Below are 15,418 nucleotides of genomic sequence, written 5' to 3'. Positions count from 1 at the left end.
TCTGCGGGAGATGAGTCACAGAACGCCAGGCTCCCAAGATCGACCTCCAGGAACTTCAGCAGGTTCTCCAAATAAATAATGGAAAAAACTACCCCACCTTGTTTCCGGCAGGGAGAGGGGAAAGTAAATTATTTGAAACTGGCAAATCGTGTTAATTGTTGAGGATGAAATGCTCCGCACATTGGAGCTTATTATCCTGCTTCTTCTACTTTAGTGAATGTTTGAAATATTCCACGGAAATAAAAAAAATGATAGAAAGTTAAAAAAAAATTTTTTAAAAAGGAATGAAAAAGTAAATGAATAACCAGAAACAGCTGCTTTCTTCTTAACATAGCCTACCCTCAGGGGAAACTATTTAACCAGAGTCTAACCGGCTGGAGTGTTATCATAGACAGCTGACCTGAGGGAAGAAAAATAGCCAAATCCTGCCAGTTCTAATTTTGCACGTGGAAGAAGGGAACTAGCCAAGTCCAGCCCATTCTAGCCATCCTGTAACTAAAATACTAACTAAAAGATTATGAGACCTCACATCATGTCTGACTATCAAGAATAAAAGACAAGTCATACCAAAGGGCAAAGAACACCATTTGACCAAGCAGACCAAGCATCCGAACAAGACATAGTAAGGATATTGGGATTATCAGACCAGGAATTTAGAACTATAATTAATATGCTAAGGTTTATAATGGATGAAGCAGACAGCAAGCAAGAAGAACATGGGCAGTGTCAGCAGAGAAATGGAAATCCTAAGAAATTACCCCAAATAAATGTTCACGATAAAACACACTGTGGTAGAAATGAAAAACACTTTTGATGGGCTTTTTAGTAGACTGGACCCAGCTGAGGAAAAAGTCTCTGCCCTTGAGAACATCTCAATAGGAGCCTCCAAACCTGGAAAAGAAAAAAAAAAAAAACAACAAACAAAAACCTCAAAACAGACACAATACAATCAGCAGCATTATCATCAACTGAGCTCAGGGCTGCCTACCAACGAATTCTCTAACTTTCAAAACTTTGGTAAAAAAGTTGTCCTCAACATATACAATGGAAAGGAAAGCTATTCAGTTTGTAAATCTCCAAGACGTTGTGTTTTGTTGAAACTAAATACTGAAATGCAATAGATTCATATATGAGTCTTTCTTGTTTTAAAGATGGTTGTGAATTGCAAAAAAGAAAAAGAAAAAAAGAAAGAAAACTTGAACTATTGGCAAATGGTGCGTATTTACTATAAGTTCATATTTTAAAACAATGTAACTGGAATTCTAGAGAGCCATAAAAAGAATGTGTGTGTGTGGCTTTCTGTTGATAGATGAAGCATGCCAATTTCCTGGTTATGTTTGAAGGATGGGAAAATAACTGAAGAGTTTCGAATTTAGAAGACATATTTATAGTTGAAATTGAAAAATAACTATCGATGAAATTTTCGTGGTAACATATAAGCATCTATTTAAAAGAAGAGACTATTAGAATGGAATAAAAGAGAAAACCTGTCATATATAGATTATAATGCATATATTTACGCAAGAATGTAATCAAAATTTTAAAATCAAAGGAATGTAAAAATATATGTTAACCAAATGAAAGGTGAAATGGGGGGGCGGGCATTTGTTTATATAATACAAAATAGAACTAAAGCAGAAATCTTGAAATTTACTATTGCTCAATATAATTGTGAAGAGGGGGTTAAGCAAATTGTGTATAATTGCATCATATCTCAATAAAATTATTTTTTTAAAGACTTCTTTTTGGCATGATCATTAAAGCAAACAAAGAGGAACATTTCTTGACATCCAGTCATAGGTCAGAAACTGAATACCTTCATTAATGTATCACAGCCTTTCCTTTTTCCCCCCATGCTTCCTAAGCATCACTGGACTTATATATATCCAATTTAGAATAAATGGAGAAGGATTTATGGTGCCTTTGAAGAGAGGCCAACACATGAGCTGGGATACACCACTGTCGAGATCCAGTGATTGAGTAGCAACAGTATTTGACCACAACACTATCACTATCATTCTGATTTTCATCCTGTTCTTTATCCACCACCTGAATAGCTGACTCACCTAAACCATTTTTTCCATTTCTCTTCTTATCATTTTTATTTTTCTATTAGCCATCTTCCTTTATCCACCACCTGAATAGCTGACTCGCCTAAACCATTTTTTCCATTTCTCTTCTTATCATTTTTATTTTTCTATTAGCCATCTTCCTTCTTTTGAATGGCTTCTACCTTTTTCTCATTATTAAACAATACATGGCAGTTATGGTAGCAAGAGGTCGCGTCCTATATGCCTTATCACCTCTCAACATGAGGTTGAAATAAGGTGGCCCAAGCAAGAGGAATTGCCTGTATCATAAAGTATATAGTTGTTTGGACCAGAGCCGTATCAATGTGGTTGTGTCATTTCTTGTCATCATACAACAATCTCGCCTTGCTTGTACATTTCAAGGACTTGAGGGGATATTTCAGTGTTTAAATTAGGTAAGAGAGTCAGGTGATAATCTTTTCACCATAAACTTGCTCACTTCATGCCTTCATTCATTTCAAATTGGTCAATTCAATTACATCTAAATTCTGGAGGATTTTCTGTGTGCTGAACACTGCTGGGATTCTACCTGAACAATCCATTCTGTTCAATTATATCTACCCCGAAATTGTAAGTCTCCTGATCATATAACAAATCTGAGAGAACTAAGATGTACCAGGCAGTACTAATATTTTCAAACAACGTGTCACACTCCTTTGAACTACATTCATAAACGTCCATGGTCACCTTAGTGCTGTGTCATAGAGGAGACTATGGCTAATCACTAGTGGTCACACCGGAATAAAATCATAACTGATCACTGTAGTTCAAAAATTCCCAACAAAACCTTCCTTGTACAATCACACTTTTTTCAAGTGCTTGTTTCACCTGCTATAATTGACTCATATTTTTGGCAATTCTACTTATACTAAAAATCAATTAAGCACTCACCCGGTAATACTCCTTCTCACTCTTCTCTCAATCTGCATTTCCTTATGAATTTATTTTTCCAATTTCACACTTTTCACTCACAGATATTAAACAAACACCAAACAAACAAACCTCCACCACAGAAATTCTGCCGCTGCATACTGAGAGTGGGTCGGCAACTGCCCTGACATCAAAATCTGAGCTCTTTCTTCCATCTTCGCTGTCTAACCATCAAGTACCCTTGCCATATTGAGTTGTAGGTCTGGAAGTCAATGCTCTTCACGACGCCAATCTGTAAGATCTACAAATCATTCAGTAGTGGCAGTGGTCTGGGATTCTGATTGATAATCCAATTCATAAGGCAGAATAGCCTTCACAAAGCATCAAGTTTATTAGCTCTAATGAAGGATAAGTATCAGGGAACAATATGCACAGTGGCAAAAGAGCAGTTGTCTTGTGACAACTTGAATTTCAATAACAGCTTCTGAATATTCCCCCAATTCCATATTAAGATTATGGCTTAGATTTGGTATTGGATTTAGTAACACTGAGCTTCATTGATTACTTTGACAAAAAAGTCATAGTGTTATCATGGAATATAAGTCTGGTTACAGAGGGTTAATGGGAAATAGAGGAGACATAGGAAGAAACTATAGATAACACTTTCAACGAGATTTGTTATAAAGGCAACAGAGGTATGGCAGAAATTTGAGGCAAAGGTCAAGTCAAAACCAGCTTGGAAATGGAAGCATTTGCTGATGGTAATAAACCAATAGGGAAGGGAAAAGTAAAATACGCAGAAAGAAGAAGGAGGCATTGGTAGAAGGATGTACTTGTGTAGGCAACAAGAAGTGAGTACTGAACACTGCTGGAATACTCGGAATATTTCCACATTGTTTCCATGTGTCACTAAGCTACCTATTGTCATCTCAGGCTTCAGAAAAGATAATATATATATGCCAGCAACTATTTGTTTCATTGCTAGTATTTTTGGACCCTTTTTGAATATTTGGTAATATAATTACTTGTTGAAATGTTTTAGGGTGAATTTTAACTCAGACAAACGGGGAAATCTGTTAATCGTGTCTCCATTCCAGTGCATTATGAAGAAATGCTTTCCAATATTTTAATTTCTCAGAGGAAACTAACAAAATCAAAATCAGGGTAAAGGATCCATGCATAGCTGATATTTTCTAGAGCTTTATGCAGGAAAAAAAAATGTAGCTCGCACAACAAGGGCACTCTAATCAATGATTTCTGCTGAACTCTTCACAGAATATTCACTGCAATTCCGGGTGTGTTTAATATGCAGGACATGGATCCTTTCAGTCAAAGAAGGGGAAGCATTTGCAGACAGGAGGAATGCTGCTCTATGTTCTAGTCTGTGGTCCCCAGCATACTGATTCTGTTGACAGAGTTTTATTTCTCCCATTTATTCTTGCCTTTGTTGTTGATACTATTAATATATTTTTTAGGAGCCAAGTATCCAGGGGTAACCAGAGACGTGTAGCCCACATCACTAATACCTAGGATGACAGAGAGATATTACTAGCCGAAAATCTACTCTCTCCGTACAAGGCCAATCAGAAAAAACAACATGGAAGCCATACTTTTCCTTTTCTACTATTTACTCACCAGCAATCTTGTTCTTTCCCCGAATCAGATTTCTTTAAGTCCAAAGCTATTTAAACATAGCCATATTTCCCTTTGCTGAACACTCAAATTTGGCCTTTTTTGTTTTGATGCCCTTATAATATAGGAATAAATAAAGGACTGAGAGTTATATTGATTTTAATTGAGAGCATTAACAATCTGGCCACAGCTACCAGCATATGGTATTTAAGGGAAGGGTTTTTACTCCCACATTATTTTTTTTACTTTCCCTTCACCTAGCATAAATTTGATTGCAAATGGCTACAGCAAAATGAGTGTGACCCAATTTGAAACATGACTTTCAAGCAACTTTGACTTACTCAGCACTCTTATATTCCTAGGGATTTAGATAATACTTTCCAACATGTTATTTTCCTCTCATATTAGCAAAATCCCTAATCTAATTCCAATATATAATTACCATCCTTTCAAGATACAATCTTGTTTTTCAAATAAAACTGAAATAAATTACGGTTTGAAATGTATCTGTCAAAATGAAATTCTGCCAAAAACGGAATGTTCTGTAATCCATATGATTAGTATGGTTTTGCCATTTCTTTTCCATTTGGCTCATTTCACAGATGATACTGGCAGGCTCAGGCAAGCTAATTAATCTCAGGTCACCTAGGTTATGTAGCATGCTGTCATATTAGTGCTTCTACACAGCTACCAGGGAAAGGCAGCACGACAAAAAAAAAAAAAAAAAATGCCATGGGACATGAGGTCTTCTAAATGACCCCGCTGTCATTTTTCAAATTGCTGCCAAATGTCTTCTTCAGAGCAGCTGTAAATGTCAATTTGGGTATTTGTTCGGCGTGGAATCACTGTTGTTCAAATAGCGAGAGAAAAACAGATCACATGCTCTCTGGTGCTGGAGAGAGGAAGAAAGAAGGGCCACTGATTATATCTATTATTTGGAGACAATATATTTGTTCTCTGAACTGGAAGATCGGTGTGGCATTGGCTTTGCCTAAACTAGGCTATTAGTGTGCTGACAGAATTTAACAGCATGGGATATTCTTAGCTATGGCCATTAACATGGGCAGCCGTCACTTCCTTGCCGCCATCTGAGCAAAAAGGCCTATAACATCAGCCTTTCTTGGCGATGACAGTCACTCTACCTTGGCCATGCTTAAACACTGCACAGAAATCAAAACGGGAGACTAGAACTCGGATGTCTGGTTGACTTATTTGCACGTTTGTCTACAAAAGAGTGCATAGCAATATTAAAACCTCCATGTTTGGAGAAAATGTTGATTTTGGGGCGGGTGTTCACATATAAGGATCAAAGAGAAGGTTAAATCTTTTTTGTTTTGATCGTCTTTATAGTTTATAGAAAAAGATTCAAGATATTGGTGCAAGGTTTGGGGGTGGGCACTATTTAGGCAGAGGGCTCAGTGCTAGTCCAAAGAGAAGGATTAGATTCTTTTGTGTGCTTTCTTCAAATGCTGCTTCTACCAAACAAGGATGGAATCTTATATTCCACAATTAATGCAAATCACAAATACTACTATCCCGTAGTAATTTTTCTTAAAGCTCTGCAGATGAATATGAAAATCATTCATTTTGTGGGGCGCCTGGGTGGCTCAGTCGGTTAAGCGTCTGACTTCAGCTCAGGTCATGATCTCACAGCTCATGAGTTCGAGCCCCGCATTGGGCTCTGTGCTGACAGCTTAGAGTCTGGAGCCTGCTTTGGATTCTGTCTCCCTCTCTCTCTGCTCCTCCCCACTCATACTCTGTCTGTCTCTCCTTCAAAAATAAATAAAAAGATTAAAAAAAAGAGAATCATTCATTTTAAAACCATGGTTTTAACAGGAAGGAAGGAAACAAGAGCTCAGTAAAACTCAGTAAAACACCTCACTATCAACTCCGGGCAGCTCATCCCACTTATCTAGCTTTTTTTTTTTTTTTTCTTTTTTCTCCAGAGCAGCCATCATTACCTGGGACTTTACGTGATCATTTTTCTACTGTGTCTTTCTTTTAGAGAATGTAAGTGCCAAATGGGCAGAAATTCTGTCGTATTCACTATTGTATCGCCAGTAAAACTAGTATGTAATATACCCTCAATAAACATCAGCTGAATGAATGAATAAAGGCGGAAGAGGATATTGGTTGCCAAAAAAAATGGAGAAAAACACTGAACAATGAGGCTGAGGATTATAAAGACAAGAAAGGGGGGTACCTGGGTGGCTCAGTTGGTTGAAGGACTCTTGATTTTGGCTCAGGTCATGATCTCGCAGGATCGCCCACATCCCAGCTCTGCCCTGACAGTGTGGACCCTGCTTATGATTCTGCCTCTCTCTCTCTCTCTCTCTCTCTCTCTCTGGCGCCCCCCCCAATCTCTCTCAAAATAAGTAAATAAACTTTAAAAAATGTTCATGAAGAACGAACTATGGTGATTTTGCTTTACACCTTAGGCTTCTCTCAGTTTGGTAGAGAATACTGATATAACTGTGTATATAATATATACATATATATGTGTGTGTGTATGTGTATGTGTGTGTGTTTGTGTCAAATACAATCTCGAAAAGGTTTATATTGTGAGAATAAACATACCTCTAAGGAAAGGTAAAGGAAGATATACAAGACAAGTGATACAAAAAAAAAAAAAAGAAAAAAGAAAAAGCTACCTACATTCACATCCATTTTCTGCCCAACTCTTGCTTTCAGAGACCTATGTTTTATTAGGCATCTCTAGGTCAAGACCCTTGCTTATCTTTTGGATACACAGGGTGCCATAGTAATTGTGGTCCCCTGGTTTCTGGAAGTTAAAAACTCCCACGTTCCCTCTGGTGCTCCACCTTTTCTATTGGTATAGAGCCAAATTCTGTGATTGTCTGTCTTGCCATCAGCCCTGGCCTGCAGAAGAAAGCCAATACTGAACAAAATGGTGACAGTGCCTCTATCACCACTGTGTTCCTGATGGCTTTGGTAAATCGATGTGTCCTTTGGACATTCTTGCAGAATATAATCCTCCATTGGGTGCTCTGTTCTCACAAAATATGTTTCTTCTGGCAAGGTCACTTTTCTGAACGATTTGACCCCTTCTAGTACTGTGCCCCAGAGAAACTCAGGCATTCCCACTTTGCTCAGTGTGGACAATTATTTTCTTCAGGTTTCTATGAGCCACTCTAGCAGTGACCTTGTCCTATTTTCTAAGTCTTTGCTGGGTGTTAAGCTCTATGTTTGGGAAAGTGCCCCCAAGTCTATGATACTTGCTTACCCAGCCTCAAGTTCTGTGCCTCCCTGCTCTGCCCTCCCCATAAGCCAGCACCATCATATTCCTCTGTGTACATGTTGGCTAATTCTGCACCTCCTTTGGGATGCTCAGGACCAGGTAGAAAGGTTCTTAATTAGTTTCAAAACCTGCTCACTCTTGTGTATGCAATCCTTGTTTTCCACTTATCTGTATACTCTTTCCACTCTTGATCTGGTCTTACTGTAGAAACATTGCAAAGTAAAACAAAGAGACGGAAGAAATCATGTTCTATTTTTAATATGTATGTAGGAACATACATATATACCTACATACAAACATTTATGGACAAATAAGACTCATTGAGCGAGACATTTTCAGACTTAGAGAAATATAAGGGATGCAATCAATATAAGGAGACGACTTGCTTAAAACGGATATAGTCATTGTTTCTTTCCTTTTAAAAGGGAGGCTTCATCAAATGAATATAGAGAAAGCTGATGTAGTTTTTAAAAAGATTCGCTTCAGGGTCGCCTGGATGGCTCAGTTGGTTAAGCATCCAACTCTTGGTTTCAGCTCAGGTCGTGATCCCCCGGTTTCATGGGTTCAACCCCTGCAACAGGCTCCGGGCTGAAAGGGCAGAGCCTGCTTGGGATTCTCTGCCTCCCTCTCTCTCGGCCCATCCACCACTCATGCTCTCTCTGTCTCTCTCAAAATAAATAAATAAACTTTAAAAAAAATAAATAAAATATTTACTTCCATTACATTCATTTATCTGAGAAGAAAATCTTTATCCTTATAGATGTAAGGTGAAAAGAAAATCCTTTTTAGGAAGAAACACAGTGTTTAGAGGGAAAGTAGCTAAGAACTAGAGAAGCCTAAAAGGTATTTTCTATTGATAGTACTTCAACAAAAACCCTGATGAATATTGACCTCTAAATTTTCTCTTTAGTATTGCTTTGAATTTGAGTTGCTAGCACCCATTATAGTTATTGCTATAATGATATCGTTAGAAACGTATATAGATTTTGGAGAGTTTAAGACATTTTGGAGAGTCTGTGACTTACTGAAACACTCATAGTTTGCTTGGAAATAAATTGCAAAAAAGCATTTAGGCAGCCAATTTCCTACTTGAAAATACTAAATCACTTCTTCTGATTTACTTTTTGTGTTTTACTAAAAGGGAACTTTAATGCCCTATTTCTGACAAGATTGATACTTCCTGTGTTTCTGATAGCTGCTGTCATTACCATCCCTCATAACCTTATATAACGAAGTCCATTGCCCAAAAGACAAAGGGACGTTGGCAAAAGGAAAACCAACATGCATTTATGACATATATACATATGTACCTACAAACAAAAACTTCCTGTCAGCCAGCCCTGAGAGATGGTACCAATTACCCAGTACAAACGACATACATTCATGTTTTAGTTTAGAGTTATCTTGTCAAAATTATGTTATTGTTCCATAAAAGTCTTGTTGTTTACTTCTATGTGTGCTACTTGTTTTGTGTCAATAGCCTATTGGTTTTATATAATCAGGTTTAAATACTTTAAATATTTTTTGGTCTCTATTGAAGTACTAAAATATATTGATGGGTCAAATTAAAAAAAAAACCCAAATACAATTTATTCACTTTTTTAAAATGTTTGTTTATTTTTGAGAGAGAGAGAGACAGAGTGCGAGTGGAGGAGGGGCAGAGAGAGAGGGAGACACAGAATCCCAAGCAGGCTCCAGGCTGTAAGCTGTAAGCACAGAGCCAGATGCAGGGCTCGAACTCACAAACCGCGAGGTTATGGCCTGAGCCAAAGTTGCACACTTAACCGACTGAGCCAGCCAGGTGCACCCAAATACAATTTATTCTAATTACCAGGTTATATGAATGAGATATATATTTTATTATTTAATTAATGCCCCATAAAACACTCCCCAAAGGTTCTTCTAATTTTTTTTTTTCGTGGGAGGGGAGGGGATTGATAAGGCTGTTCAGTTGATAAAACAATAGATTTATAGCAGCTATAAGCCGCTTATATATGTCATAATTTTTTCCTTTCAAAAAGGGTATCTTAAATAAAGTATCACATAGTTTGGAATTTTGGAGAATCATGGCAGTAAATTTAAAAATATTTTAAATTAACCCAGGGTATATTTCTCAAACTAGAAGCTCAATTTATTCCTTTAGCACTATGTATCTCTCATAGTTCATCAATGTGAAGTAATTGGAAACCATAGCTTTTATCCACTGAAATACAGGATAGTAAGTTCTCAATATAAAAATCAAGGCAGGGGGACCAAAGTGTGTTTTCTTATTATATTATCTTACTTTTTCTTAAACAGAAGAATTAATGGGAAGTTAAGGACATACAATGAAAAATGAAGTTTGGGTGACTAGATGTCAGAAGGAGTCTGAATTTTGCTTAAGCTCACATCCCTGCGGATTTGTGTGTGCATGTTGTAAAAGAAGTTTATTTATTTATTTCCAAAGACTGTTTTTTAGAGAAGTTTTAGGTTTACAACCAAACTGAGAGATTTCAAACACACCTCCTGCCCTCACACATGCAGAGCTGCCCCAATTAGCAATACCACTCACCAGAATGATACATTTTTTACCAAAGATGAACCTACATTGACACAATATAATCACTCAAAGTCCATAATTTACCTTAGGGTTAACTCTTGGTGTCATACATTCTATGGGTTTGGACAAATGTATAATCACATATATCCATCACTGTAACATCATTCAGAGTATTTTCATGGCCCTAAAAATCTCGTGTGCTCTACCTATTCAACTCTGCCTCCTTCTTTCCACCACAACCACTGATCTTTTATTGTCTGGAAGATGGTCTTTCAAGGACTTGCTCCATATCACCTAGGTTATCAAATTGGTGAACAAATACTGTTCATAGTTTTCCTTTCAATGTCCATGGTATTTTTTGTTATGTCTTGTCTTTTCATTATTGATACCAGAAAGTGGGTCTTCTTTTTTCTTAGCCTGGCTAGAGGCTTACCAATATTATTGACCTTTACAAAGAATCAGCTTTTGTTTTTATTGATTTTCTCTATTGACTTACTATTTTCCATTTCATTGATTTCTGCTGGAATTCTTATTTCTCATTTTCAGCTTACTTTGTATTAATTGTCCCTTATTCTTATAGTGTACTAAGGTGGAAACTTAGATGATTCATTTTTGATCTCTCTTCTGTTCTACAAATGCATTCAGTGCTGTAAATTTCCCTCTAAGAGCTGATTTGGCTGCATTTCACAGTTTGATAAATCATGTGTTCCCTCACTTAGTTTAATATATTTTTTATTTCTCTTGAGATTTCTTCTTCAACGAGGTGTTATTCAGAAGTGTGTTAATCTCCACCTTTTTGAATATTTTCCAGTTATGTTTCTGTTACTAAATTTTAGTTGTATTCCATTGTAGTCTGAAGCAGACATTTTATCATTTCCATTCTTTTAAATTTTGCTAAGGTGTATTTTATGGCTCAGAATGTGGTCTATCTTGAATGTTTCATGTGAATTTGAGAAGAAGGTGTATTCTCCTATTGTTAGTTTGGAATAATCTATAGATGTCTATATACAGTTGATCGATGGTGTTATTAAGTTCAAGTATATTTTTACTGATTTGGGGTCTGCTTGATCTTCCATTTTTGAGAGGGGTGTTGAAGTCTTCAACTATGATAGTGGTTTCATCAGGTTGTCTTTGGAGATCTATCGGTTTTTGCCTTCCATAGTTTGACACCGTGTTGTTAGGTGTATACACGTTAAGAATAAGAGACTCTTGGAGTGCCTGGGTGGCTCAGTTGGTTAAGCATCTGACCTTGGCTCAGGTCATGATGCCACGGTGTGTGAGTCTGGGCCCCACATCATGCTCTGGGCTGACAGCCCAGAGCCTGGAGCCTGCTTCAAATCCTGTGTCTCCCTCTCTTTCTCCACCCCTCCTCCTCTCACGCTCTGTCTCTCTCTTCCTCAATGACAAATAAACATTTAAAATTTTTTAATAAAAAAGAAAAGGATAAGACACTCTTACATACAGGCGACAAGGTGAAGGGTGCTGGAGGGGAGGTGAGTGAGGGATGGGTTAAATTGATGATGCTTATTAATGCGGACACTTTCTGGGATGAACACTGGGTGACATATGTAAGGATGAATCACTGGGTTCTACTCCTGAAACTATGACAACTCTGTATGTTAACTAATTTAAATGTAAAAAGAAGAAGAAGAAGAATTGTTATGGAATTCTGCTGGGAGAACTGACCCCTTTAACATTATGTAATGCCATCTTTATCTCTGATCACTTCACTTGCTCTGAAGTTTGCTCTACTTAAAATTAACATAACATGCCTACTCCTGGTTAATTTTGATTAGTATTAGCATAGTATAATTTTCTCCACCCATTTACTTTTAATCTATACGTATCTTTTTTACTTTAAGTGGGTTTCTTACACTCAACATATAGTTGGGACATATTTTTGATCTACTCTAAACTCTGTCATCTAATTAGTGCATTATATCATTGATATTCAAAATTTTATTGATATAATTCAATTAACATCTACCCTAATTATCACTTTTATCTATTTGTTTCCCATGTTCTTTGTTTCTATTTGTGTCTTCCACTATTTTTATGTCTTTTGTGGTTTTAATTGAGAATTTTTGGATTCCATTTTCTCTCTTAGCTTATCAGTTGTATTTTTTTTTTACCTTTTTTAGTGGTTGTCCTACAGTTTACAATATGCATGTATAACTAATCCAAGTCCATATTTTTTTCAAATTTTTATTTAAATTCTAGTTAGTTAACATATAGTGTAATAGCGGTTTCAGGAGAATTGAGGGGTACATCACTTACATAACAAGTGTTCATCATAACAAGTGCCCTCCTTAGTACTCATCACCCATTTAACCCACCCCCACCTATCTCCCCTCCATCTATCCTCAGTTTGTTCTCTAGCATTAAGAGTCTCTTGTGATTTGCTTCCCTCTTTTTTTTCTTGTTCCCTTATGTTAATCTGTTTTGTTTCTTAAATTCTGCATGAGCAAAATCATATGGTATTTGTCTTTCTCTGACTGCAAGTCCATTTTCAAATAGCAACAGGTCATTTCATGTGTAGTGTGCATACTTTATATAAACAGATTAATCCCAATTCCTTCCTCTCATTATCCTGTGTCAATGTTTTTATTCATTTCACTTATATGACATGCATAAAGATAAACAGATGAATATACATGCAGGTATATATGAGTAGATGAATATGCATAGCCTATATAATCAAATGTATCATTACTATTATTTTTAACAAACAATTATCCGTTGTATTAATTAGGAATAACAAAAACAGGAGCACCTTGGTGGCTCAGTTGGTTAAGCCTCTGACTTCAGCTCAGGTCATGATCTTGAGGTTCATGGGTTTGAGCCCCATGTTGGGCTCTGTGCTGATAGCTCACTGTCTTCTGCTTCTGTCTTCCTCTCTCTCTGCCCCTCTCCGACTTGTGCTCTGTCTCTTTTTCTCTCAAAAATAAACTTAAAAAAAAAAAGAATAAGGAAACGGGGTGGCTCAGTCAGTTAAACATCTGACTCTTGATTTTGGCCCATGTCATGATCTCACAGTTCGTGGAATTGAGCCCCACATCAGGCTCCACGCTAGGCTCTGTGCTTGGGATTCTCTGTGTTTACTCTCTCCCTGATATTCTCTCTCTCTCTCTCTCTCTCTCTCTCTGTCTGTCTCTCTGTCTCAAAATAAATAAACTAAAAACAGGAAAAAAAATCAGAAAAACAAAAGTTTTTACTTTACTAGCATGTATTCCTTCTTTGATACTCTTTCATTCTTTTTGTAGATCTGAGGTTCTGTCCTATATTATTTCCTTCTCCCTGAAAAACTTATTTTAACATTTCTTGCAAAGCAAGCTATTGACAGCAAATTCCCTCAATTTTTGTTTGCCTGAGAAAGTCTTTATTTCTCCTTCACTTCTGAAAGATAACTTTATAGGGTACAGAATTCTAGATGGGTGTTTTGTCTTTCTGTACCTGAAACATTTCATCTCACTCTCCTTACATGGATAGTTCCTGAGGAGAACTTGGATGCAATTCTTATTTTTGGTCCTCTATAGGTAAGGTATGTTAAAAATTTTTTCCCTGTAGCTTCTTTAATTTTTTTTTTGTCTTTGATTTTCTGTAGTTTGAAAATAATATGTGTAGGTGTAGTTTTTCTGGCATTAATCCTGCTGGTGTTCAATGAGCTTTCTAGATCTGTGGTTTGGTGTCTGACATTAATTAACTTCTTAGTCATTAATGTTTCAAATATTTCTTCTGTTTCTTTTTGTCTTTGTTGTCATTCTGGTATTCTTATTAGGTTTATGTTATACCTTTAGAGTTGCCCCACAGTCCTTACATATTGTGATGTGTTCTTTCAAGTCTTTGTTCTCTTTTTTCAGTTTTTCAGTATTCTATTGTTTATATCCTCTAGCTCAGAGGGTCTTTCTTCATGTGTGTCCAGTTTACTAATTGCCCTGAGTATGTTTTTTATTTCTAGCATTTATTTTTGGTTCTTAGGATTTCCATTGCTCTGCTCACATTGCCTAATGTTCTTATATGCTATCTACTTTGTCCATTATAGCCCTTAGAATATTAACCATAATTGCTTTACATTTTTAGCCTGGTTATTTCAACATCCTTGCCATGTCTGATCCTTCCGCTTTTTCTGTCTTCAATTTTTTTTTGCCTTTTGCTATGCCTTGTAATTTCTTCTTCATAGCTGGACATGATGTACCAGGTAAAAGGAACTGCTCTAAATAGTGGTGAGGTGTGGAGGAACAGGAAGCATCCATAACGGTATTAAGATTAGGTCTCAATCTTTTAGTGAACCTGCCTCCGGACTTCTAACTTGTGAACTTCTCTGCCTTGGGTGGGACAGGATGATTAAGTCTGACCGGAGTTGAGGATTTTCCTTCCTTCAGGTTAGGTAAATTCTGATAAAACCCCAGCAGGTTAGGCTCTGGTTAACTAGTTTCTCCTGAGGCATGTCTTGTTAAGAAGAACAGAGTGTTCTGGTTTATTTCAAAAGGGGACTTTATTCCTCCCCTCGCCAGAAACATGAGATTTATCACTGGCATTTACTGTGGAAATCCCGGTAAGCTCCTGGAGTACGTTTTATAACATTGCAGGAGTCTTCCTGTGGCGGGGTCCTGTGCTGCTTTCCACTCTCAGGGTTGCCTGAACTGAGCCTCCAGAAATTCATCAAATACAGTTCAGGTTTTCCTACCCCAGCACTGGTTTCCACTGTCGTTTCTACTTGTGATTCCTTGTATTTGCCTATCTCTCCAATCGTAGGCACAGTAATTTTTATTGTGCCCTCACTTCCCATAGGGATCCAAGAAGTTAATGATTTTTCAGTGGGATCACCTTTTCACTTACTGTTAGGACAGAGTGGTGACTTCTAAGCTCCTTATATGTAGGACAAGAAGTTGGAAGTGTTTCCCTACGGATTTACACATTCATAACCACAGTGGACTCAGCTCCAACCCCCTTTTCCCCAGCACCTTGGACAGCAGAGCCCAACTAACTTACAGCTTTCAGGTTGTTAAAGGTCTGTGAATCATTACC

At 37.1% G+C, this 15,418-nt stretch overlaps 1 protein-coding gene across 1 annotated transcript in view; it reads left to right on the top strand.

Moving 5' to 3' along the window:
- The window catches only part of LOC125153555 (transmembrane protein 138-like), a 29,412-nt gene extending 14,767 nt beyond the window's left edge, over positions 1 to 14,645 (top strand). Inside the window, 2 exon segments of the mRNA XM_047836846.1 lie at positions 7,466 to 7,544; positions 14,571 to 14,645. Of these exon segments, the coding sequence (XP_047692802.1) occupies positions 7,466 to 7,544; positions 14,571 to 14,645 (154 nt within the window).
- The last annotated feature ends 773 nt before the right edge of the window (positions 14,646 to 15,418 follow it).

This window comes from Prionailurus viverrinus, chromosome A2 (genome assembly GCF_022837055.1).
Source record: "Prionailurus viverrinus isolate Anna chromosome A2, UM_Priviv_1.0, whole genome shotgun sequence".
Taxonomy (NCBI): Eukaryota; Metazoa; Chordata; class Mammalia; order Carnivora; family Felidae; genus Prionailurus; species Prionailurus viverrinus.
Note: the sequence above shows the minus strand (reverse complement) of the source record. Positions and strands in the feature narration are given on the sequence as shown.